The 26,022-nt window shown below is 34.2% G+C and overlaps 1 protein-coding gene across 2 annotated transcripts in view; it reads right to left on the bottom strand.

The window, feature by feature from the left end:
- Window positions 1-26,022, bottom strand: part of SBF2 (SET binding factor 2) — a 397,036-nt gene that overhangs the window by 169,935 nt on the left and 201,079 nt on the right. For both annotated transcript variants that reach the window (XM_045557501.1, XM_045557500.1), the window contains exons 4-7: window positions 15,620-15,742; window positions 13,628-13,738; window positions 12,317-12,422; window positions 804-936 (exon numbers count right to left, since the gene is read on the bottom strand). In XM_045557501.1, coding sequence (XP_045413457.1) covers window positions 804-936; window positions 12,317-12,422; window positions 13,628-13,738; window positions 15,620-15,742 — 473 coding nt within the window. The remainder of the gene's footprint in view (window positions 1-803; window positions 937-12,316; window positions 12,423-13,627; window positions 13,739-15,619; window positions 15,743-26,022) is intronic.

The raw sequence follows: 26,022 nt of genomic DNA on the forward strand, positions 1-26,022 counted from the left end.
AAAATAAAATAAGGCCAAGAACACTCTTTTATCTAAAAGGTTAAGAAAAGCACATAGATTAAAAAAAGTTTTTAAAGAAATTCTGGAGACAGTCTAAAATTTTATCTAGTTTATATGAACTAGTTTCTTAGATGTTATGATTATCAAATTGATTATAGTATATTAGAGGTAAAATATTCTACTTATAGCACTATCAGGCGTCACAGCTTAGATTTTTTTAACTCTTTATTAGGAGAAATTTTTAAAATACTACCTAAAAAATGAGAGAAAAAAGACTTATAATGAAGCCCCATGTATCCAGTCCAGTTTTGACAAGTACCAATGCATGGCCACATATATATTTCCACCCACCTTTGTTCTCTTCTCTATTATTTTGAAGAAACCCCAGGAATTATATCATTTACACATAAATAATTTAGTGGGTATCTAAGAAACATAAGAGCTCTTTTTATCAGTAAAACCATAATATCATTATAACCCCTAAAAATTAATAATAATCCTTTAATATCAAACATAGCACTGACTAAAGACCTTTATCACCAATTGTATTCAAAGAGAATTATATGTTGCTAACACTATTCAAATTAAATATTTTTTCACTAAATTAATCAATACTAAGTAATGGACAACTTGGAAATCCCAAATTCTAGGCTAGATTTTATCAGAATCATGACTCTCATAACGACTTAATTTTGTGAAATATGCCTACATAGTTCAATACCATTGTGCCATAGCATTCTGACTTATCATCAATAAGTAATGCACAATTGAGAATAAATAAAATTACCAAGAAAGAACCTCACCTATATTTAAGTGGAAACATTAAAGATTCCAGGGCTCTACAAGCATCACTAAGTCTCTGGAAACTTGCAGAATGGAAGAGAACTTTATTTTCTGTGAGTACTGCACAAAAGAGGCTCAGGACGTTTTGAATTCCTGAAAACACAAAAGCAGAGGCTTACCAAGTGCATTTAATTTTATATGTGTTGCCAACAATCATAGCCTTGGTACAGCATGGAAAACAAACCCCAATACTTTTGGAATCTCTGAAGGAAAGTATTTGGTTAAACTGTAAATTCCATATAACCTATGGGTATTTGTTTTCCCAAACTTTCAGTTTTATCTTTATTCTTCAAATCAGTGTAATATTCATTGAACATATTAGTTGTTTGGAAATATACTATCACCTTCATGAACATTCTGGGGAAGAACTTGTCCCTCTCTGCTCTCATCTGAACTCTCTGCCCCACCCCACAAAAAAAGACAACCCATTCACAAGTAGTTCATCAGAAAATAAAATTCACTGTCAGCATCATTTAGTATCAGATAAATTGTGAAGAAGGAAGGCATGTAACTGTAAGGGACTCTACCTACTTAGATTGGTAAAAAGTTTATCTTATCAAGGGGGACAATATTGCACTATACCTAAGAAAGGATATATGTCTCATAATTTAGAAATGAGTTAGAGACATTATTCTAGTGATTAACAGGTAAGTTTTTCTTTCATTCTTTGGAAAATTAATAGTGTAATAAAGAACAATTTGCCAAGGCCTAACTGGAGGTATTACTTATATTCTGTATTCTTAAATGTCACATGCTTTCTTAAGTTTTACATAATTAATAATCTCAAATATTTAAGAAATTATATTAATAATTTTTATTCCTAAGTAGCAATGTTTGTTGCTGTCTTCACAGATACATAGTTATTTAGAAATTCAATTTCTTTGGATTTCTTAAGTCAAAATCAGTTTTCTATATAATCTAGAATTGTTTCCTCATCTTCTGTAGGTCATCGTGCATTCAAAGCTGCACAATAACAGCAGAGGAGAAAATATGAAAAACAAACATTCCAGTGATAATTACTACTGATTTCACCGCAATGGTACATATACATCCTGTTGATTACTCAAATAGTAAAACATTCTGAAAAATTACTTCCTGATCTGAATTTTCTTGATAGGTTAGAGTTCTAAAATTCATTGCACCAAACATTAACAAATGTATATGTTTCCTATTTGGGGGAAAGAAAAAACACTTTCTCGAGAATCCTCCCCTTCTTTGAATAATAATCATATGTTACAAAAATAGAACACTATATATGAGCTTTCAAATGGGTAACTGAGGAATTAAAGGTCATGTTTCAAGACAGGATATATTTTAGAAAGCCTTGTTCAATTTATTATAGTTCTTTCTGGTCAACCCACAAGGAGAAAACAATATAATACTGGTCATGGCTTAAATACAAGTCATGAAAAAGGGGATTCCTCATTCATTCAAACAATATTTACTGAGCATCTACTCTATTCTACATACTGAAATACAGCAGCGAATAAAAGACAATATCCCTAGCTTCACAGATTAACAAAACTTTATATAGTTATATATTAAATAATTATCACTGACAGGCAATGTTTACTATTTGTTACAAATTTAACATTATTTCTAAACATGTTAGATATGGCAAATCTTTTTTTTTTCCCTATCATTTTTTTAGAGACAGGGTCTTGCCATGTTGCCTAGGCTGGTCTCAAATTCCTGGCCTCAAGCAATCCTACCCCCTCAACCTCCCAAAATGCTAGGATTATAGGCATGAACCACCATGCCCAGCCTGATATGCAAATCTTCTAAGTAAAAAAAGTAGTTAAGAAGTGTGGAGAATTGGGCAACTGAAAGGGGAAATAGCTCAGTTATCATGAACACAAGTTTATTCCTTTGAATGTGACATGAATTAAATATATTTTATGCACATATAAATAGAGCTTAGCAATGTGGAAAACTCTAAATATTAATATAAGAAATCAATTACCAAAAACATATGACCACAAAGAATTCAAATCTAGAACTGTGTATATCCCAAATAGCAATCCATAAAAGACCAACTCATCTAAAACTGTGTAAAAAGATACAGCACATTTCCTTCCTTCTTGAACATTCTAATTGGTTTTCTGGGTCTATGGTAATCACATCTGATTACCAAGCCCAATGGTACAGATTTCTAGTCTGTGTCAGTTCTGACTGGCCAGGTTTTTATCTACTTTTAATTCTAAATTTAACAATCAGGAAGCAAAATGAGTCTTCCGAGTAAACAATGGGGAAGGATAATCTATAGTAACTGGAGAATTATGCAAGGAACAAAAGGGTGAGAATCGTCCTGGCAGAAATAATTTTTTATTTAAAACTTCTTTGTTTCTTTTCCCCTTTCCTCCTTTCCTCCACTATTAAATCATTACAAAACTACTGAGATGTGCCAGAAATTGTTAAATTCTAGGGATGGACATAAATCTGAGACAGGCTCTTAGGAGCTTACAGTTCAGTGAAGATGGCAGATTGGAAAAAAAAATAGTTAAAACACAACAGAACAGAGAAATGCGCAAAGTGCTACAGAGCACAGAAATGGGGTTCTTTATCCTGCCACCATTTGGAAGCTGAATACATAAATGTTAGAGTAGCCATATTTTATAAAAATATTAAGCTCTAAGATGCTGAAAGAGCAAATTGAAATTTTAGACAAGAGAACACTGGAACAATGAAGAACAACACTTACTAGCTATCTTGCCTCAGAGCATTTGCATTCAATAAAGGAAAACTCAATACAAAGATAGAGCTATTTAATAGTAGCGTTTAAGTACCACAAAAGGACAATGAGGAAGATAGTTTCGAACTACAATCTTTTTGAACTGTCATCAAATTACATCGTGTGATTCTAGCAAGCATAATACACTAGTCAACAAGGACTTTATCGGTCAATGACGTCAGTGTTTGGTATTTTTACAATGGTTCTTTTACAGAACTAGCACAAATATTAAATCTTTAATTTTGAAATAGAAAGTAATCAGTTTCCTAATAACATTCTGACTACTTCCTACAACCCTGTATTCAGGCTGCACCAAACATCTCACTATTCCATGAAGGTGTTTCATGAGTTCTTGTACTGCTGCATATGCTTTTCCTTCTGGAATGCCCTTCTACTTTTCTAGCTATTAAGAGTTTGCTCTTGGTATCTCTATTATTGTGCTAATTATATTGTACTATCATTTAAAAATATATACCTGTTTCTCCACTAGGCTAAAAGCATATCTGAGACAAGGGCTGTAATTTATTCATCTATATATTCCTAATTACTAGGTCAGGACCTGGGACATGACAATGGCTTTGTAAACACCTGGTGAAAAATTATACTTCTGCTATCACATAAGTGAACAGGCGCTATAGGGACATTACTAGAGACTCCTGTGCTATTTATTGTAAGAAATTAAACTTGAACAGTTTTCTTTAGAGATTCGTAGGCCTCTGGAGTACACATGGTAAGCATTTTCTTCAGAAAAGTGCTCTAGAACAGACTACCATGGAGATTAAATTTGTTTCAAATTCCCAAAGAACATAACATTCAAACTGTCAAAAAATAATTAATCACAGATACAGTTATAGTAAAACACCAAATTTCCTATTTCCTCCTTTTCCACCCAGGATACAATATGCCATTGATAGTAATAGTCTAAACTCTTGTGTACTCAAATTTGCGAACTATCCTTTTAAAATTGTAGGGGAGAAAATATACTTTCTTTAACCCTTATAAGTTTGTAGTTAGGACAGACCACTGTAACAAAAGGTAGATTAACAAGAGAAAAATAAGCAGGCTGTTTTCAAAGTCATATATTGAATAAAGAAATGACTATTTTTTCCCATTATAAATGAGAATAAGACTAAAACAAGTAATAAAGCTCTATGAATAAGCTGAGAAAACTAAATGAACATAGAAACATGGCTTAAGGCACTAGATTTTGCTCATTTAAGGAAAAACGACAAAATCATTCTACAATTGACACATTAACTGGGTGGTTCATAAATTTAGCAATCAACATTTTCTTTCTAAAGAAAACAATTTCACATATCCTAAGCCTTCATTCTTACCTCTAGCATCTTTTCATCTTTCTGTTTTAGGGATATATATTATTTTTAATGCTGCTACAAAGTTCATATCACCACAAAAGTAATTACATAGTATTGTATGTAGAAGTTTTTCCAGGGGAAGACAAGGTGAAAATACCAAAGGTTTGCCATTAAAACATTTAAAAACAGAAATAACTTTCTGAATAGCAAGGTATAGCTACAATCAACATTTAAAGAACTTCTATGTACAAAGTAAAATTAATGTTAAGATAAGCTAAAAAAAAATCTCTTTATTTTAATAACTTTAAAAAATCTATATTTAGTACAATAGAGTATCAGTGGAGAAATACTGATGCATTGATATCTAATGAAAGACTGGCTGAAGTTAAATATGGACAAGCAAAAAGAAAGTATGCATATGAAAAGTATAAACACAGATGGTACAAGATTAATGTAGTTTAACTATGGAAACTGAGTGATGATAGTTGAAGGCCCAGGATCATATAGTAACTTTAAAAATGTCTATTGAAGAGTATACTGTGAAAATCTGGGACTATTCTAAAACAAGTATGCTTACAATTAAAACCCAAATTATAGGTGAACAAATATGACAAAAAAGGTCAAGAGAATTTTACAAGATTATATGGGTCAGGGAGGGACACCCAAGTGAAACAGGATAGATTAGATTAAAATATCAGAGGGGCTACAAAAGCCAGTTCTTTATTAACATAAAAAACCCCACCGTTTACCATACTTAAAAACACAAATCTTCAGGTAAACAACAGTAGTTCACATATGCTGCAACAAGGAAAAAAACCAAATAAACAAAAAAGATGGTAAATAAGAGATGAAGGTGATTAACAGGAAATTATGTGGAATGCAGTTTGGAATGGCAGAAGTTCACATAATTATTTTAGGCAAGCAGAGAGACCTTTTAAACTGGGAAAAACAAATTCATTATCATAACAATTCTTAGAGAGAGAACAGAGGAAATGCTATCCTTACATTTAGACCTTTCACAGGAAGACTAGTCAAGGCTACAAAAGAATCTTACAGTCTTATCTACTTCCTGTCTGTGCTTTGTAAAATCCACCACTACCACCCCACCCCCAACCCAGGTAGTGAACTCTGATAATGGTCTAATATTGGCCTTTGACAACGTCCAACCGAAATGGCTTTAGATAGAATTATCACCACCACATGCTTTAAAAACTACAACTCTGCACACAGCACTGCATCTTTCTTTCTGCCTTCCTTCCTTATCTTCCCTATTCTTTCCCTGAAAAAGTGAATTTAGAATATGCAAGCAAAAGATAATGAAGCTAAAATACTAGAAAGTAAAATAACAAAATTTGATCTTCAAATCATGTATTCTGGTACACTTCACCAGTATACAGAAAAATCTTCTAATAAGGTATGATTTGCCAGCCAAGCACTTGCAGGTAAAAAAGAAAAAAAGAAAAAAGAAAAACAGAAAAAGAAAAAACGAAAAAAAAAAAAAAAATTAAAAAAAAAGGTATGATTGCCATTTCTTCATGGCTAGTGCAGTTATTCATTTATTCAACAATGATTGATGCCTTTTATACCTAAGGGAGTATGCCAGATATAGAGAACACAAAGAATAACAAGACATGGTAGTTTCTGAAGCTCATAGTCCAGTAAGGGAAAACTCCTTATAGATAAATAGGAAACAAGCATATGACATAATTTCCATACCATCCCTGAAGACATCCTGGAACCAATACATATCAGCCCTGGACTGCCTACCTCTAGCTTTTTGTTATGTGAAACATAACTCTACTTTGCTTAAGCTGTTGCATTAGGTTTTATTTTTTTTTAAAATACAAGTTAGGTAGTCACATAAAGGACTTAAATATTTTACAACTTTAAAAAATTGTTTTATTGTAAAATCAAACAGATATAGAAAACCACACAAATCAAATGTACAGCTGAATAAATTATCTAACAAACACCACCCACCTAAAGACAGCAAACTGTTTTTTTTTTATAGTAAAACATGATTGCCAGTCTCAAAACATGATTGCCAGTCTCAAGACAGAGAACTTTTGTCAGCAACTCTAAAAGCCCCTTTCCTGTGCCCCCAATCATAATCCCCTCTATTATCATAAGTAACCATCCTGACATTCATTCATTCATTCATTCACTTATTTGAGGCAGAATCTCACTCTGTCCCTTGGGCTAGAGTGCAGTGGTGCTACCACAGCTCACTGTAACCGCAACCTCCTGCGCTCAAGCAATCCTCATTCCTCAGCCTCCCAACTACCTGGGACTACAGGCCCATGCCACCATGCCTGACTAATTTTTTTTTTTTTTTTTTAAGAGACAGAGTCTTGTTATGTTGCCTGGGCTGGTCTCAAACTCCTGGCCTCCTAAAGAATCCTCCTGCTTTGGCCTCCCAAAGGAGTAATAAGTGTGAGACACTGTAGCTGGCCAATCCTGACTTATATTACTCACTTTCCTGACTTTTTCCCTGAGGCAGTTTTATTACCCTAAAGTGCATCCCTAAATACTACAATTCAGTCTCACTCTTAAAAAATTGGGCATCTTTCAAATCTGTTTTAATCCAGAGGTTCTTCCTCCATTCCTTTCTTTTCCTTATAATTTATTTACTAAAGGACCTGAGAAATCTGACTGACAGAGTTTCCAATAGCCTGGATTTTGGTAATTACATTCTCTTGGTGCAGAGTTCAGGTTTAATCCCTCTGGCAAAACTGTAAGTAGGGTTTGGTAAGGTAAGACACGTGATATGGCTTGGTTTTCTTTCTGTGATGATAGCTGTTGATGCTTAGATCTTCATTAACTGAGGGTTGTAAAATGATGATACTCTATTTCTATCATTTCTTTGCCATTTATTAATTAGAATACTTTTTTAGAAAAGATAATTCCCCTCAACTACTATTGGGTTACCATGATTCTTCTGCTTGATAAGTTCTCAAGATAACAAGTTGGTTCTCTGACATATTCTGAGGTAGGTGACAATTCCTTTTTAATATTATGAATTCATGGATCCTAAAATATTTGTTGGGTCTCAACCAATTGCGATTATTATAATTTTTGAAGCTCAAGTTCTACCATCTTAGATCAGTTACGAGTCTCTTCAGCGTGGCTCCTGAGTTCTTTTGACAAAGCTCTGACAGTTTTTCCTTTACTGAGAAATAATTCACATACCATAAAATTTACTATTTTAAAATATATTAATACAACTCAGTGGCTTTTAGTATAGTCACAAGGTGTGCAAGTATATTAGTATCTAATTCCAGAATAATTTCATTCCCCAAAAGAAACCCCATTCCCATTACCAGTCACTTCTCATGGCCCCCTCCCTCTTACTCCTGGTAATCATTTATCTGCTCTGTCTCTATAGGTTTGCCTATTCTGGAAATTTCATATCAACAGAATCATATAAGCCAAGTTTTTGTGTCTGGATTCTTTCACTTAGTATGTTTTCAAGATCATCCATGTTGTAGTATGTGTCAATACTTCATTCTACTTTATGGCAGAATAAGTAGATATACTACAATTTGTTTATCCATTCATCAGTTGACAGACATTTGGGTTGCTTCCATTTTTTGCCTAGTATGAATAATGCTGCTATAAAATTTATGTATAAGTTTTTGTGAATATGTTTTCAATTTTCTTTTAGAATCTGACACATTTTAACATATGTACATACCTGTAAAACCATCACCACAGTCAAGATTATGAACACAAACACCATCTAAAAAGTTGCCTCATGTCCCTTTGTAATCTCTTGCTTCCCACCCACAAAGCAACCAATGACCTGTTTCTGTCACTATAAATCAGACTACCTTTTTTAGAACTTTATAAATACCTAATTGTACAGTATACATTCTTTTTTGTCTGGTATTTTCCATTCAGCATAATTACTTTCAGGTTAACCTACATTGTATGTATCAATAATTCATTTTTTCATAATGTTTAGTAGCATTTAATTGTATGGATATACCACAGATTTTTTTATCCATTTCCATTATCAATTATCACTGGTAGACACTGTGTTTATTTCCAGTTTTTTACTACCATAAATAAAATGGCTATTAACATTCATATGCAAATATTTTATGGACATGTACTAACATTTTAATAGCTGGATCTTATGGTTTGCTTAACTTTTAAAAAGAAAAGTAAAACTGTTCCAAGATAGCTGTACCATTTCACATTCCTATTAGCAATGGATAAAAGTTCCAAGTTGTTCATATTTTCACCAGTATTTAGGCAACACTGAAAAGTCACAAAACTAAATGCTCCTTTCCCTTCCTTCTGAGGGATAAGCCTCAAGTTGTGTGCCTTCCAGCAATCACACCAAGCTTTGCAGGATACAGTAAGCTTCCCCCTTCTTGGTTCTAAGCCACTGCAGACATCCAAACTATGCCAGTTCCTGCTTGGGCTTCCAATGAGGTGACACAGAAAACAAGTCCTTCTGGCAGCCTATTCAGCCAGAATTTTGGATGTGAGTTCCAATCTTCTCTCCTTCCTGCACCCTCAAGCCTGGAAGAGTTGGGGGAGGGCCTGATGTAGGTAACATGAAATTGCTCTACTTACCCCGTTTCATTGCTGCTCTTCTTGACTTTGTGCAAGCCTGGGGTACTGCAACAACTTACCTGGATTCTGGAATTGTTATACAGGTACTTCTGTCAGTGTATCTTTGTTAAATCAGTGTTTTTGTCAGGAAAGGAGGGTTGGAACTTCCTGTTGTGCCATCTGGCTAACCTCATTCCCTAAATTCTCAGTGTTGACTGTTTATCTCCTTCACTATTTTAAGCATAGTTATTTTAATTTCTGCATCTGATATCTCTATTTGCTAGAGCCCCTTTGGGTCTTTTATATTGTCTATAGTTTCTTCTGTATTTCTTTCATTAGTTTTGGTTCTCATCTTCCTGGTTATTGCTGATTGAGTGCAGGGCATGTATATAAAAATTCCAAGACATTTTGGAGGCTTAGAATGTAGTTATCTCGTTTCTGAGAGGATTTACTTTTACTTCTATAAGATGGTTAGAGACAGTAGCATCAAGGATCACCTTAATCCAAGTCAAGGAATTGAAATGATTTCAAGCTGTATTTCAGCTTCTGAGGGAGTCTGTCTACTTCTGATTTTTACGCCCTCCTAGGTTGTAGTTCTTCATGGTCTCAACTCAAAGTATAAGAGCTTTATAAAGGAATCCACCTTGGTAAAACTTGAACTCCAGGTTTCTCTTTTTCCCCATGGGAATATCAACCGTGCTGATCAGTTTCTCAGCTACTTCTTCCAAAATCATTAAGTGCCTTTAGAAAAAATGGTCCCAAATGTCTGGCTCACTTGTTTTTCTCTGGGATCATGGCTTGGTGATTCTTTACTATCTGTGATGCCTTCAAGCAGATATTGTTTATATTTGTATATCTTTTCTAGTTGTCTTTGTTAAGAGGGTTAATCTGAATTACACAGGCCACTATTATTGGAAGAGAAGTCTAGGTTTTATAAATTTATATTTTATCTATTTTTCTTAGTGGGAATGCTAATGGTATTTGGGGTAAAAATTCTTTTGGTGCATAAACATCCTGCTAATTGCAAAATGTTTAATAGCCCTGGTCCTAGCCACTAAATAGCAGTAACAACCACTTCCTTTCCCCACAAAATCATTGTACAACTCAAAGCATAAGAAATTTACATGGGATTCATTAAGTTGAAGAGAGGCTAAACATAGTGGCTCATGCCTGTAATCCCAGCACTTTGGGAGGCCCAGGTGGGAGGATTGCTTGGCCCAGGAGTTCAAGGTTAGAGTGAGCTATGATCATACCACTGCACCCTAGCCTGGGGGACAGAGCAAGACTGTGTCCCCCCCAAAATTAAAAATTTAAAAAAATTCAAAAGTACAAAAAACAAGTTCAAGAGAAATGGTAGCATTTGGGACTGTGAAATAATTTTATCTGTGTCATATTCTTCTATTCTTCTTCATAGTAAATTTTTGCCTTGATTGACCCTTTACAGGTATTCAGTCCCTTCTAAAAGTAAAAACATCAGGTGAATGGTGCCTTGCTAAAAGCAATTAAGTCAAAGGTTAGCAAGGACCATGGATGTAATCAACAAGATGTTCTTTGAAGAAGTGCCACCGGAAAGGGATCACCTATCTCATACATTAAAGAAAACAGCTTTAAATATATTAAGACTTAATTATTATGACTGAATGAGTAGAAACTTTCACAGAGAGAAGTTAGATGTAATTTTTTTAAGTTGACAAACACTGTATATATTCATGGTGTGCCACATGATGTTTTGAATATGTATATTGTAGATGGGTTAAATGGCGCTGATTAACGTATGTATTACCTCACATACTTATCTTTTTTTGTAGTAAGAACACTTAAAAATTTATTTTCTTGGTGATTTTCAAGTACATAATACATTGTTACTAACTATTGCCACCAAGTTGCATAATAGATCTCTTGAACTTATTTCTCCTAACTGAAATTTTGTATTCTTTGACCAAAGAGAGAGATACTTTTAGAGTCGGAACTCCTGAGGAGGAGGCAGATGTAATGGGGAAGAACTACTTTTGGGATTGGTATCACCATTCATTTTTATTCAGATACTGGAAGATTCTACTTATATTTACACTAATCTCTTCTAAGGTTTTCTAATTTTCACTGATTGAAGTTAAAGCAGAAGAATAAGGATGCGGACACTACTGAAAAAGGAGTGATAAGCTACAGAGCTGAGCTAGAGGTAAAATTCAACACGAGACAGGAGGGAAACAAGAGAGTAGAATTTTTGTGCAAGGAACTAAGAATTCCACGGAATTCCAGGGAAGGGACGGTTTCAACATAACCAGGAAAAGATAAACACAGATGGAGAACAATGACAATGACTGACTCAAAGACAGTGGGATGCTCATAGGCAGAAATATATAAAGGGCAAGTCAGAGGTAAAGTAAATGAGAATATCTGGGCAGCCCTGATCTGAAACATCCTCGCTTTTAAGTTACGTTATTTCTTAATAAAATGACAAGCTGCCCAATGTACACAAGATATTTTCTAGTATCTTCCTCCTAATTTTTCATCCTAGCCATTGCTAGGAAATTGGAGATAAAGTCCCAGACAGATGGTGGGATGAGAAGGATGGGACTTTTAGTCCCATCTGACAAGGCTTCTTCAAAAGCAGTTCATCTAAGGAAAAAAAAATATTAAATATACCATCTATTCATCATTTAGCATAAAGAAAATAGGGGCTGAGTTAAAAATTTTTATAAAGAATGAACACTTGGTAAGATTAGGACCCACAGAATTATATATTTATATATCAAAAATATTTAATGATTTGTTTTATCTTGATTCATGTCAAGTAATATGAACTTAAATCTTTCTTCATACAAGAAAAAAGAGAACATTGAAAACGGGAGAAAAGACATACCCAATTGTTGGAACAGGAGAGCCACACTAGTGCCTGTGACGGGAAGACTATCATGTAAAGGAGTCTGGATCAGCTGTCTATCTCCTGCGCCCAAGGAAAACAGCTTCTACAGAACGTAAGAAACATACATAAATGGTATCAGAAATTTTCTTAAATAAAAATCCCTTTGAAGTTCAATTTTAGAGCAAATGGCCACATAAGATCCAATTAACAGATGCAAAGGGCAACAATGGATAGCCCAAAACATTTAAGTTTACTTTTTGTACAACTGAAAATAGTACAAGAAAATTCAGTAGTCAAAAGTTGACAATCTAGTAGAGTTGAGACACAAAAATCACTGACAGTCATAACTGGTTAAAAGATAATAAAATGTTAGGTCAACAACTTCAGTAAAGGCCCATAAAAACAATTCTGTTACTTTAAAGTTCAGGCCCAACTATGACCAAAGTCACATTTAATATCCTGCCCTTGGTGCAGAGGTAGAAGAATAAAGGAGGAAAGAATAGGAGGGAAAAAAGGGCATAAAAATTTAAGACAAAGACAATAGGAAAGACAGAAGACAGTTAAACGGTAAAGGGCAAAGAAATGGGATGCCAATTTCACTATAAGTAACATCTTCATCAGACTGAGGACAATGTGATTTTTAGAGGGCTATCTTCTTACAATATTATATTAGAATAAACAAAATAAATTATTAACTAATCATTTCTAAGGCTTAAGGGAAGGAGTTTATTCTTTTCAAAGTACGGCTGACCTAGAAACAATAAATAAATCATAGCAGCTGAGGTTCGTATTTTTCTACCTTAGAGACAAATATGAAAATCTCAGGACATACAGAATAAATGAATCTATTCATAAGTAGTTATAATATTACAAAGAACCGTGTTGAGCATTTTCTTAATGTTACCTCCTAATTTTTAATCACGTAAACATTTTTTAAGTTAATGAAAATGAGGTATAATTATATAGAGGAGTAAGAAAGGTAAAAGAATACATTTAAAAGTTCAACTTAAGAAAGTGTACTTCTAAGAAAATATAAACTGGAGTTCAAGTTACAAAAAATATGACTTCTAATTATACCATGTGAAAGATGAACCCTGTGTTAAAATTAACCTTATGACACTAAGAAAGGAATGGATTCTTGAGTGTCTAGAAGGCAGACCATAGGGACAATGCTTAACTAAACTAGGATCCTCTTGAAAACAAAAATATTTAAAGAATTCTTTCTTTCTCTTTCTTCATAAATTAAACTAACTGGAAAAGAGGGGAAGAAGAACAGTCCTTCTCCATCTTCCTTTCTATTCTATTTACCTGAGACCCTCCAGCTGCTGGGACAAGGCAGGCACAAAGGTTTGCAATGAGACTTTCCAAGGAGACATTGAGACTGTCCACATACACAGTGTAGATTAAACCCAGGCAAGCCTGCAAAGACAAAGATGCATGTAGTTATTCATGGAAAAAGCACTAAAAATAAATCGTTGGAAATCTGCTCCTAGGAAAATTTCTCTTTGAACCTAGTAAAGTATATTCTACAGTCAACATGGAATAAATTTTAAGCAGAAAATATTATTAGGTTTATTAAATTTTCCTCTAGAACCAGAACCTCCAAATGAGCTTCTCAGATGAGTTTACAGAAAGCAGAAATCCATAATTGGTAAAACAAGTGTTTGTGTTCAGATAACTACTCTAGCAAATCTGTAGGGCTAAATTGTTTTTGCCTCAACTTACTTTGCAGAACTCCAAATTTCAAGATAAAAATGTAGAAACTTTATCTTGTTTTGTGGTTCTTATAAATCCAGAACATTTATTCTATAGAAAAAATTAACATGTAAATTATAACAAAGGATAGTAAAATAGAGACAGGATGGTAAGATTAACACTTTGAGCTCAGAAGAAGGCAGGTGGCAAAACAGAAGATAAAATATAATCTTTATGTATCTTTCAGGTTATTGAAATTTGTGACTCTGCACATTTAGTATTTGTTAGGACTTAACCATTGTCATTGAAATCTTGATACTAACTTAATTTTTTTAGAATATATATAAACTCACTTTCTGGAAAAGCTTTACAGAAATTACATATTAGCACATATATTTATAAATAAATTAAAATTGTTTCTTACATTTGAAAATTCTGAGTATCTAAAAGAAGAAAAGATCTTGGGCCGGGCGCGGTGGCTCACACCTATAATCCTAGCACTCTGGGAGGCCGAGGCGGGTGGATTGCTTGAGCTCAGGAGTTCGAGACCAGCCTGAGCAAGAGCAAGACCCCGTCTCTACTAAAAATAGAAAGAAATTATCTGGCCAACTAAAAAATATATATAAAAAAAAAAATTAGTCGGGCATGGTGGCGCATGCCTGTAGTCCCAGCTACTCGGGAGGCTGAGGCAGTAGGATCGTTTAAGCCCAGGAGTTTGAGGTTGCTGTGAGCTAGGCTGACGCCATGGCACTCACTCTAGCCCAGGCAACAAAGTGAGACTCTGTCTCAAAAAAAAAAAAAAAAAAAAGAAGAAGAAGAAAAGATCTAGAGGTAAACAATGTTTTTTTTTTTTTTTTAGATTTGTTGCCCAGGCTAGAGTGCCATGGCATCAGTCTAGCTCACAGTAACCTAAAACTCCTGGGCTCAAGTGATCCTCATGCCCCAGCCTCCAGAGTAGCTGGGACTACAGGCATGTACCACCATGCCCGGCTAATTTTTTATATATATATGTTTTTAGTTGTCCAGCTAATTTCTATTTTTTTTTTTTTAGTAGAGATGGGGGTCTCGCTCTTGCTCAGGCTGGTCTTGAACTCCTAAGCTCAAACGATCTGCCCGCCTGGGCCTCTCAGCGTGCTAGGATTACAGACGTGAGCCACCACGCCCGGCCTACACAATGTTTTAAAGCTATGTTGGCAGGATTATGATCAGAATTATTTGAAATCTCAAACACTGATCCTATTTACTTGAACCTGATTCCTCATAAGGTGAATAAACATATACGAAGTTGTTAAATCACTAATGCATTTTAAAATTACTATAGTTAATCAAATTATTTCTTTAGGATTTATAAATTTTTGATTCAATAAATATGAGACCTATTTACGACAAACAGTACATCCTTAGAATTTAAGTAGTCACATGAATTTATTCAGGTGTTCATTTCATCCAACATCCATGTATTTCTTATGTTCACACTCATTTCATTTGATTGGTAAATTCCTAAATTGATCTAATGATATTTTCAATGCAAAGAACTTACACCATGGTTCACTCAAAAGAGCTTTATACAATAAAACAAATTAATGATAACTATGAGTTCTTTACCCTAAAAATTTCTGGATAATCTAATCTGGATACCAACACCAGGCTTTTGGGAGCAAACACTTCTGCAGGCTGAATTAAACCAGACACTTCCTCTTCACCTTCAATCTCTTCCTTCTTTGTTCCCTATAAAAAGATACACTGCAATCAACAGACAGGAAGAATTTCCTAGGTTCATAACTCACAAAAGATAGACATCACACACCTTCAATATAATATACAAAAATTTCAAAATAAATTATAAAACATAATTTATAAAAATCAAACTGCAAATAATAGTTGAGAGCAAGCTAAGAGGCAAGTAGGCAAGAAATTATGAAGGAAGGAATACTTATTTCATTTTTGAAAAGCTCCTTCAGCTCCAGATATGTATCACAACTTTATTTGAGCATTTCCTTTCTGAGTGAGGTACCAGCAGTCAAAGGAAAATAAGACATGTTCAAATTGTTTTAAATAGTGACCCAAGCAATTAAAAATGATACTCACTTAAATGGAAAGTCAATTTCCAAGAGAAGAAAAAAAAGTCTGTTTCAGAAATAAGGCACTAATTTTTGTTTTTGTTTTTCTTCTTGTCTTAATCTTTCAAAGAAGGATTGTAAGGCTTGTAGAATGTGCTCAGTTCTCTTGGAAGGAAAGCACAATCAGCTCTAAATTGCTTTTGCAATTAGCAAAAATGCTGATATTTTGGGAAAACATTTTTTACACACAAAATTAAGTTTCAAAATGCATTTAATGCTACCGAACTATACGCATAAAAATGGCTAAAGTGGCAAATCTTATGTATATTTTACCATAATAAGAAAAAGAAAGTCTTGGCCAGGTGCAGTGGCTCAATCTTGTAATCCTAGCAATTTGGGAGGCTGAGGCGGGAGGATTGCTTGAGGCCAGGAGTTTGAAACCAACCTGGGCAACATAGTGAAACCCTATCTCTTAAAAAAAAAAATATATATATATATATATATATATTTTAAATATATAAATTAGCCAGGCGTGGTGACATATGCCTGTAGTCCCAGCTACTTGGGAGGCTAAGGTGGGAGGATTGCTTGAGCCCAGGAGTTCAAGGTTGCAATGAGCTATGACTGGAGCACTGCACTCCAGCCTGTGTGACAGAATGAGACTCTGCCTCAAAAAAAAAACCCAAAAAACCCCAAAGTCTTAAAGAACACCTAAGTTTCAATGACTAAATACTGGTTAATAAACTTGGAAAAATATTATTCTCATTTATGAGTCAACAAACATTTTTTGTGTACCCACTGTTCTATAATACTACTATATGACACACTGCAAAAGTTTTAAGAAAAAAAAAGGGCAAGGTAATAAAGCATTCAGACTTTTTTCTAGATGACATTTTAGGATTTAGCACATTTTCCCTAACTAGAATACCTTTCTTTTTCCTTTACACTAATCAAAGGTCTAGCTTAAAATTTATCTTCCTCCCTGAAGCCTTTTCTTTACTGATTTTTTTTCTTTCTCTTACTTTCCAGCACAGTTCACCAACATACAATAATACTTGCTTATACTTAATTTCTTCTTACAAACCTTTCCACAAAATGTGGCAAAATGTAATATTCACCTGCCTGCTTGACATTTCCCATTAGATGACCAAAAGACATCTCAAACATACTCAAAACATAGCTGCATTCTTTCTCCCTAAACCCCACTCCTCCTGCAGTATTCCTTCTCTTAGTAATGGCTATCTTATTCTTCCACTTGGCAAAACAAAAATCCTGATTTCCCTCCCTTTCATAGCCTATATCCCATTGGTCAACACATCCTGATTTCTCACCATTGCTGCCATAATACTGTGATCCACCATCATCTCTTGTCTGGATTATTAAAATAGCCTCCTTTCATCTACTTTATTTTTCTTCAGCTCCACTTTTCTTCCTTTCTGCTCTTCCAACACACTAGGCATATTCTCATCTACTGGTCTATGTACTTGCTTTTTGTCCCTTTGCCTGGAATACTCTTTCCATAGATAGCCTAATGGCTCAGTTCCTCATCTTTTTTAGGTCTTCATTCAAGCATCTTCTGCTCTAATAAACTTTTGCAGACTACCTTAGTTAAAACTGCAATGCCCTAACACTCACTATCACCTTTTTCTGCTTTATTTTTCCCCATGGCACCTGTCACTATCCAACATATTATCCATTTCACTTAATTTGTTTTTTGGTTTGTTTATCTCCTCCACTAGAATATGCTCCATAAAGGCCAGGATTTCTATTTTGTTCAATGGTGATTTCCCAATTTCTAAAATAAGGGCTGGGCATATAGTTGATACTTAATATTTACTCACTGTACACACGCAGGAATGAATTTTCTGAGTATTTTACCAAGGGAAGTCTTTTTCCTCCTACTCATGGAGGCGAAGAACTATATTTTCTATTTCGTTTAGAGCCCATTTAATTCCTAGTATAATGAAATATAACCAAGTATTAGATGTCTATGGAATGCACATATCCGAAGGGAACTATTTACTTTTTATATGTTTGATAAGGTCCATATGCTCTTGAAAGATTTTCATTTGTTACAAAGCAAAAACTAAAATTAGGCTGGTTGGTTTCTGGAATCCTTAGAAATAATAAAAATGTGATGAATATAAATTTACCAAAGATTTCCACACTTAATGAATCATATTCTTTATGGATTACTAACAAATTTGAAATGACAAAAGAATGACTAAAATTCCTGGAAGAGATAAAGCTATCCACATTTTTATGAGATTATGATAAATGCCCTACCATACCATTAGAAGTCAGCTAGAGTAAGAAGATAACCATTTCAAATGAATGACCATTAACTTACTTTAACCAAAAGACAAAATAGAATGCATTGGTCATTTATTAAAAGTTGTTTTTCAATCAAACACTCAGTGAAAGGAATAGTAGTTATTAACAAAGGAAAAAGGTCCAATATAATGTAAATCAGTCTTAAGTAAAAATAATTTCATTTTTTATATTGCTTTTTATTACAGTAGGTGACTTTTACTTTGTAAATATGCTGTAAATCCTAAAATATTATTATTCTTAGGTCCAATAACTCTCCTACAAGAATACAATGTCCCAAGTTTAGAGAAAAGTTCATATTCCTGTTTTCAAAGCAAAATGTACTGCTATAATAAAAAACAGCCATAACAAAAAACCCTCAAAACTGGTAGATAAAATGAAGTTTGTTCTACAAGATGGTTAATGTGATGTTCATGATCAAATTGTTCTACAAATAATTTATTATATAAGGGCAATACTCCTATAGTTGCTAGAATATCTTTTGTGTAATAATTATATAATGATGCTGGTTTTATTTGGTATAGTTTTACAATGACAGATCTTCACATATTGAAAAGATGTGAGAAACTTAAAAAGAAGCAGGAAATTCAAAACAGTCTATGAATGTGAGATAGTCTATGCTTTTAAATATCATATTTTACAAAATATTTTCGTATGTTTTATTAGCATATTATTTATTTATTTATTATTTATAAACCTTCTTCTAACTTAAGATTATTCCTTGTTTTTAGTAGGTCTCATTAATGATACAAATTTACCTTAAACACTGTTCATTAAATTATCTCATTGACTTGCAAGGTCACCTTATCTCTTACACATATCATAACATGCCCCAGTTTGCCCATGTATAGATATCCTTGCCTACCAATTATTGCTATGGACTACATCTGCTAGCAGGATTCTCAGCTTTTGTGTAGCTTATGTTATGTGTAGCACATAGTCCTTGTGCTTCAATAATATGGGATAAATTAGTACCCACCATACCAATTTGCCCCCAAAGTGCTATTGCTCTTCAAACATATCCTGAGACAAAATGCTAAAAAGTAATAGATTGTTGAATTTATGTGATGAATTCATATAGCAGATAAGCACAAGGTTTAGGAAGTTTATCCTGTCCATCATTTAAGTTCATCACTTCAGCTTCATCTTTGTTGTACAGCCTGATGCTTGATTTTCACATCAAAGTAACACCAAGTCTTGTCCTTTCTATCCTGAAGAGTTGTTGCATCCAACATCTCTGCTATGTTCATTTTCAACAATATCATATTACACTAAAAATCTTCCTTAAAAATCATTTCTTTAAACAATCAGTTTTAAAAAGGATAAAAGAAATTCTGCAAGTAAGAAAATTTTCAGTTCTAAATTTTCTTTTTGAAATGTAATATATTACAGTATATCATTACATAGAGTTGCCTCAGTAAAGCAATTTAAGAACTTTAAAACTTCCCAGAATTGGAAATAAAGGAGTCCAAGTAGTTGCAAAATTCTGCAAGGTCTGAAATTCCCCCCAAAACCTTCCTCACTTCTTGCCAAAAAATCTTTTAATTATGTTGATATGGTCACATGATAAAACCTGGTTTATTCTTGCATTGGTCTGGAAAATAATGAATACATAAGAAATACACATTTTAAGATAACAAGCATTTAGACAAATCAGGTTACTAGTCTTTAGCTGAGAATCAAGTTTACCTCTAGCAAAGAGAAAAGTCTGCAGATTTTCCCTATCAACAGCTTAGTTCCTAGGCTCTACAGTATTCAGAAGGCAGAACAAATTCAATTATACGGCTAGTATATATTCACTCAGAAAACTTCTTATTTTAGTGGCACACAGTTCATAAGTTACCATGCTTTTTTTTTAACACACATATAAAGCAACATTTTCCAAAGTGTTTTCTCTTGGAACGTAATAGACATTACTTCCCCCAAAGGGTCTTCTAACGAAAGAATTTTAGAAACAATAAGTTAAGCCAAGTTTCTTTACTGCAGGATTTCTCAAACTTTGAAGTGCACATATTGTTTTCAAGTCCAAGGACAGAAAGTATAGTATACAGAATTTGTCAGACTTATTGGACCTTTTCATTACAGCACATCTATAGGATCTAGTGCCCTAGGAACACATATTGGGAATGTCAACACATACAAAGTGTCAAAACTTTGTTTAATGACCATGTAACATAGCATATTCAAACATTCCACAAAGAGGACATTTGGTCATAAAAAAAAAAGTCAGGCAATAAATTCTACAATGCACATTCACCTAAAAAGTACTCCTTATTCAGAAGATAATTTGGAATAGTATTCTGTAGAACATAATTTAGGTGGAAATTTTAAAGTATATCTACTATGAACAATATTAAAATATATCTTTAAAACAAGCTGGGCATGGTGGCTCATGCCTGTAATCCCAGTGCTTTGGGAGGCTGAGGCAGGAGGATTGAGGCCAAGAGTTTGAGACCTGCCTGGGCAACATAGCAAGATCCTGTCTCTACAAAAAATTTAAAAAAATTAGTTGGGTGTGGTGACAGGCGCCTGTAGTCCTACCTACCAGGAGGCTGAGACAGGAAGATCACTTGAGCCCATGAGTTCAAGGTTATAGTTAGCTATGATTGAGCCACTGCACTCCAGCCTGGGTAACAGAGCAAGACCCTGTCTCTAAAAAAATTACACAAACACGCACACACATTTAAAATCAGATATAGTTAACGTGACAGAATAATAAAAATAATACAGTAGTAGAAGTATGTTAAATCTATGTTACCTACTTAATTTTACAAATTAGTAATCATATGCCCAGAGAGATGAAATGATTTGCCAAGGTCATACAGCTCATTAAAAGCATAACTGGGATTAACATGCCAACTCTTCCAACTCTTAGGCTACTTCTTTTTCTACTGTCTTATACTCTTATACGTAACCTATAAGAAGTAAGGTATTAGTTCAAAGAAATGGTTAAAGAAAGATAATATACAAGAAGTCAAACTGTTAATCTGAAAAGATGTTCAGATTTGTTTTCCTTTAATTATATTGGAATGTAATAATCTTTCCTGTTTTTAAGTAAAATAGTAATAACAATACACAGTTCTCACTGCAGCCCTTCCTATCCTGAAATTGTTTTCATCAAAATTTAAGAAAAGGCATTTGATATTGAAGGACTTTGGGAACTTGTTCTCAAAACTTTCTTCTGTTGCTTTAATGTCTCATATAATCTTAAGCATGTAGTATTAATTAATCATAACTAATTCAGTGATAGTTTTTCCCTACAAAATACAACTGTGAGGGGTATCAGGGACTTTTAAGATTCAGCATGCTGTCTGTTAGCCAATTTCCATTTTAAAAAGGAGGAAAGGGTGAAGACAGACAAAGCATAGCCTATACCATCCATACTATGAGAAGAATTCCCTGTGGATACTTGCATATGTCATAAAATAAATTATCAATCTATTGAATAAACTCAGAATATACAAGTCTCTCAATTTTTGTCTGTCTGAATTATGTTTATGCTAGTTTTCACTAGATTCTAAGAAGTCTAGTCTTACTCATTAAGGTCTAAGAATTAGTCTCTAGAATGCTTTCAAAGTGTAAAGTTGATTATATTATTGGCAAGCCAAGTGCCACAACTTTGCTATTCCTAATTTTTAGTTCAGTGTAGTAGATTATCATTGACTAAACCCTTCTTGAGGGAACCAAGATTTTTCCGAAAAGATATTCATCACAGTGTTATTCATAGTATTGATAAAACAGGAAATAAATGCACATCGTGGGATGGATTAAAAATATCCATATGATCAATCAGTGTATAGCCACTGTAGTAAAAAAAAATTATTGGAAGAAAATGTGTCAAACTGCTAATTTTTTTCTGCTCTCTCAATTTTCTCCCTATCCATTCTACATTTTCAACAATGAGCACAGCTTCCTTTGATAACAAGTGGAGAGGGGAATGATTGGCTTGATAGATAAATCCATCAATGTTTGTGTGTGATTTCCTCCACTGCTCCACGTTTTCACATCTAGAGATCAGTTCAGAAATCCATTTTTGTTACTTCATTTTTCCAGGTATTTCCTTAATTGCTCGGAATTAATTGTTCTATGATATTATGTTTAAATTGATTTTGTTTTCTCAAAAAACTTCTGAATTGTTTAAACAATATTTGTTGAAATGTACAAATTCCATCTATTTGTAATGATTCCACTGCTAGACACTGATCTCCTATACACAGTAGGGTCTGCCTCTGGACTACCTTTTTTTTCCCCACAATTGTTCTCATCTTTGACACTAAATTCTTGAACCCAAAACACACTGATACAATTTTTGCAGCTTTTCAATACATGTTTTAGTGTTGGATTTTTGGAGACAGAGTTAAGCACTCTTCACCTTAGCACTGAATGTCCTTGGGTAAGTCTTTTAGCCTCACCTATAAAATGGAAAAGTTAAGACCTACCAAATGGGGTTCTTGTGAAAACAAAAGAAAATAAACTATGTTAACTGAATAAAAGGGTTTAAGTGCTGTAAAATTTCAGCATAGTACCTAGAACAGGATAAGCCTTCAATTTATCATAAGCATTAAAATCTTTTTCCTATTCATAAACTTTTTGCTTGGTTTGCCCATTTTCTTTCCCCTCTTTTAGGTCTTAGCTCTTGTTTTTTAAATGTCCACTGAGTCCTTCAAATTCTATAGGACTTATTCCAATTACCCAGTCTGCAATTATTACCTATCAGATATGCTATTACTTAGCATATGGTATTTTGGAATGTCTTTGTACTTAAGTTTTAGTTCTGCCTACTAGGCTAGATTTTAAGCCCACTGAGATGAAGATACAATCTTATCCCTTCTGTCTCTCCCTCTTTATTCTTCATCTTATCCTCCTAAAAGAAACATATCTTATGCCTTCTATGTCTCTCCTTCTTTAGTCCTCATCTTATCTCCCCAAATTATAATTATTCATTCTCTCTCTCTCTGACAATCTGCTGACATATGAAATGTCTGCACTGAGAATTGTATAATTATCATTGGTTCAGAAATAGGTATATAAACACATTAAATAACATTAAAAAGACACAAAATTAAAAATTTAGATAGGTCTATGATATTTTTTAGATAAGCCATAAAAATCATATTTTACTGATTACTTTAAAAAATTTCAGATCACATTGCCTAGATGAGTAATTTGGGGAACATATCATCAAAAGTTTAATGCCAAAGTTTTGCTTGTGATTACTGACAAGTGTTACTGTATCTTGGAAAGATAACAGAGCCAAGATTTTAAAAGCTGCACAATTATACTTTGTATGGTATGTGTCCCTAAGTTCCTTCTCTTTAGGCTTCCAAATAACGCATCATAGTATATTTGGTATGAAGTAACTCACACCAAATGAGAATTAAACGATCCATTTTGAACTGATGATATGATCCAAAAATAAAAGAAAAACACATTTTAAAAAAGGACATAGCTAAACAGTTCATGCCAAAAATGAGAACAACCTCATTGATGACCTAGAAAGAAACATCTCCTGGGTTTTAATTTACTTTTTCCAAATTCTATCTCATCGTTTGTACCCTCTTTTGGACCAAGCCCAAAAGATATTAACTTTATGTTTCCAGCACAGAAAAGCAGTCTTACAATTCTGGCTAGTACCTAGTACCTAAGTATACCTATACAGAAGCCAGAATCCTCACAACTTATCTACGTTTTCAGAATCTTGGAAAAACTCATTAGAAACAGACTCTATACTTTTGTAAGGTGATTGTAAAAAATAAGTTATAATATTTGGTCCACTTAAAACGGCCAAGTGGAAAAATATCTGAGCTAAAAAGAAAAACAATTTTTTAAAACACTGATTTGAAATATACAAAGATACAGATCTCAGCTTCTAATATTCCCCACTAAAAGAAACTAAGGCTTCTTGACGAAATGGCTGATTTCAAGGGTAAGGCAGGGAAGAAATAAGATGAACCTAGATCAACTTGCTATGTTGATGCCAGCTACTTGGGAGGCTGAAGCAGGAGGACTGCTTGAGAGCAAGAGTTCAAGACCAGCCTGGGTAACACAGCAAGACTTGATCTCTAAAAGAATTTTTAAAAAATCAGTGGGGCATGGTGATGTACATCTGTAGTCCCAGCTACTAGGGAGTTTGAGGCAGGAGGACCTCTTGAGCCCAGGAGTTCAAGGCTACAGTGAACCACGATAGCATCACCGCACTCCAGCCTGGGCAGCAAGACCCTGTCTCTAAAACAATATAATAATGAAAACTATTAGTGAATTATATACAATTGAAGAAAAAACTGAATCCATGATTCCATAGCTCAGATAGATAAGAAGGAAGAGCTCTTGCTGATAGTAAAATGTCACTGCTGATTGGTAAAGGTAGAGGGAGTGTGGCGTTGAAAAATAATCATTTTGCAACCATCATAATCAAAATTGGAACAGGCAAGAATCATCAGTAAATGCTGAATCTAGGGGAGCATGATTGATGAGTAGTAGGATATTTGCATGGTCTTAGAGTGTCTTCATACAGATTATTTATTAGTTGCCAGCATAAAACAGCAATATCCAGTGGAGAAATCTGACACATAAAAGAGACAAAGAGAAAGGACAATTAAATGCAATGTGTGCAATATGTACTGGACCCTGTACTGGAAGAAAAAAACATTATAAGGTCAAATGAAAAAATTGGAATACGGATAGTGAAGTATTATACTGATATTAAATTTCCTCAGATTGATAGGTGTACTGTTTATGTTCCTTTGAAATATATTCTATAGAATTTACAGTAAAGGGAGATAATGTATGCAATTTTCTTTCAAATTGAACCTAAGGACTAACTAGATTAGGCCCACCAAACTTAACCTGCCTTGCTTGCTTTTAGTCACTTGCTTCTAGTTGATTTTAAAACCTACATAGTTAAAAGTCACCTAGTTAAGCAATACACTAGCTTCATTACAGGTAACATCTCTGACCCATGGTAATGGTTGCTTAAAGTTGTTTTTCAGGAGCTAGAGGGCAGCTCTAGTCCAGTTTGAAGCAGCTAAGGCCACCAATCCTTCAACCGGGCCTGTGCAAATGTCCAAGAGGTGACCTTTGATGTCAGAGGGCCAAAAACTCCTCCCTCAGATCATGAGAATACTGCTATTTTCTAAACACGGGTCCTACGTAAAAACAGCTTGACTACATGTGCGCAGATCATCGACTACCTCACTTTTCCTTACCTCCAGTCACCTTTCCCCAAGCCTTAGACCACCCTGATTCTTTAACCTATAAATATCCCTACACTCCATCTTCAGGGAGGTGGATGTGAGATCTCTTCTCCCGCCTCTTTGCTTGGCTGCCTTGTGAATAAACACTTTCTTTGCTGCAAAACTCATTTCAGTAATTAGCATACGGTGCAGCAGGAAGAATGAGCCTGGTTTGGTATAAAAATGGTTCAGAGAAAAAAAAATTTGTGTGTGTATGTGTGTATGGGGGAGAGGTGGAGGGAAGGAAAGAGAGTAAAGGAGAGAGGGAGGGAGGTAGGGAGGGAGGGAGGGAGAGGTAGAGGAAGAGAGATCTCTCATCAGTGGGGCAAAGTTTTAACAATAGGTGAATATTTATAAAGGATATATGGATTTTTGTACTATTCTT

This window comes from Lemur catta, chromosome 7, assembly GCF_020740605.2.
Source record: "Lemur catta isolate mLemCat1 chromosome 7, mLemCat1.pri, whole genome shotgun sequence".
NCBI lineage: Eukaryota > Metazoa > Chordata > Mammalia > Primates > Lemuridae > Lemur > Lemur catta.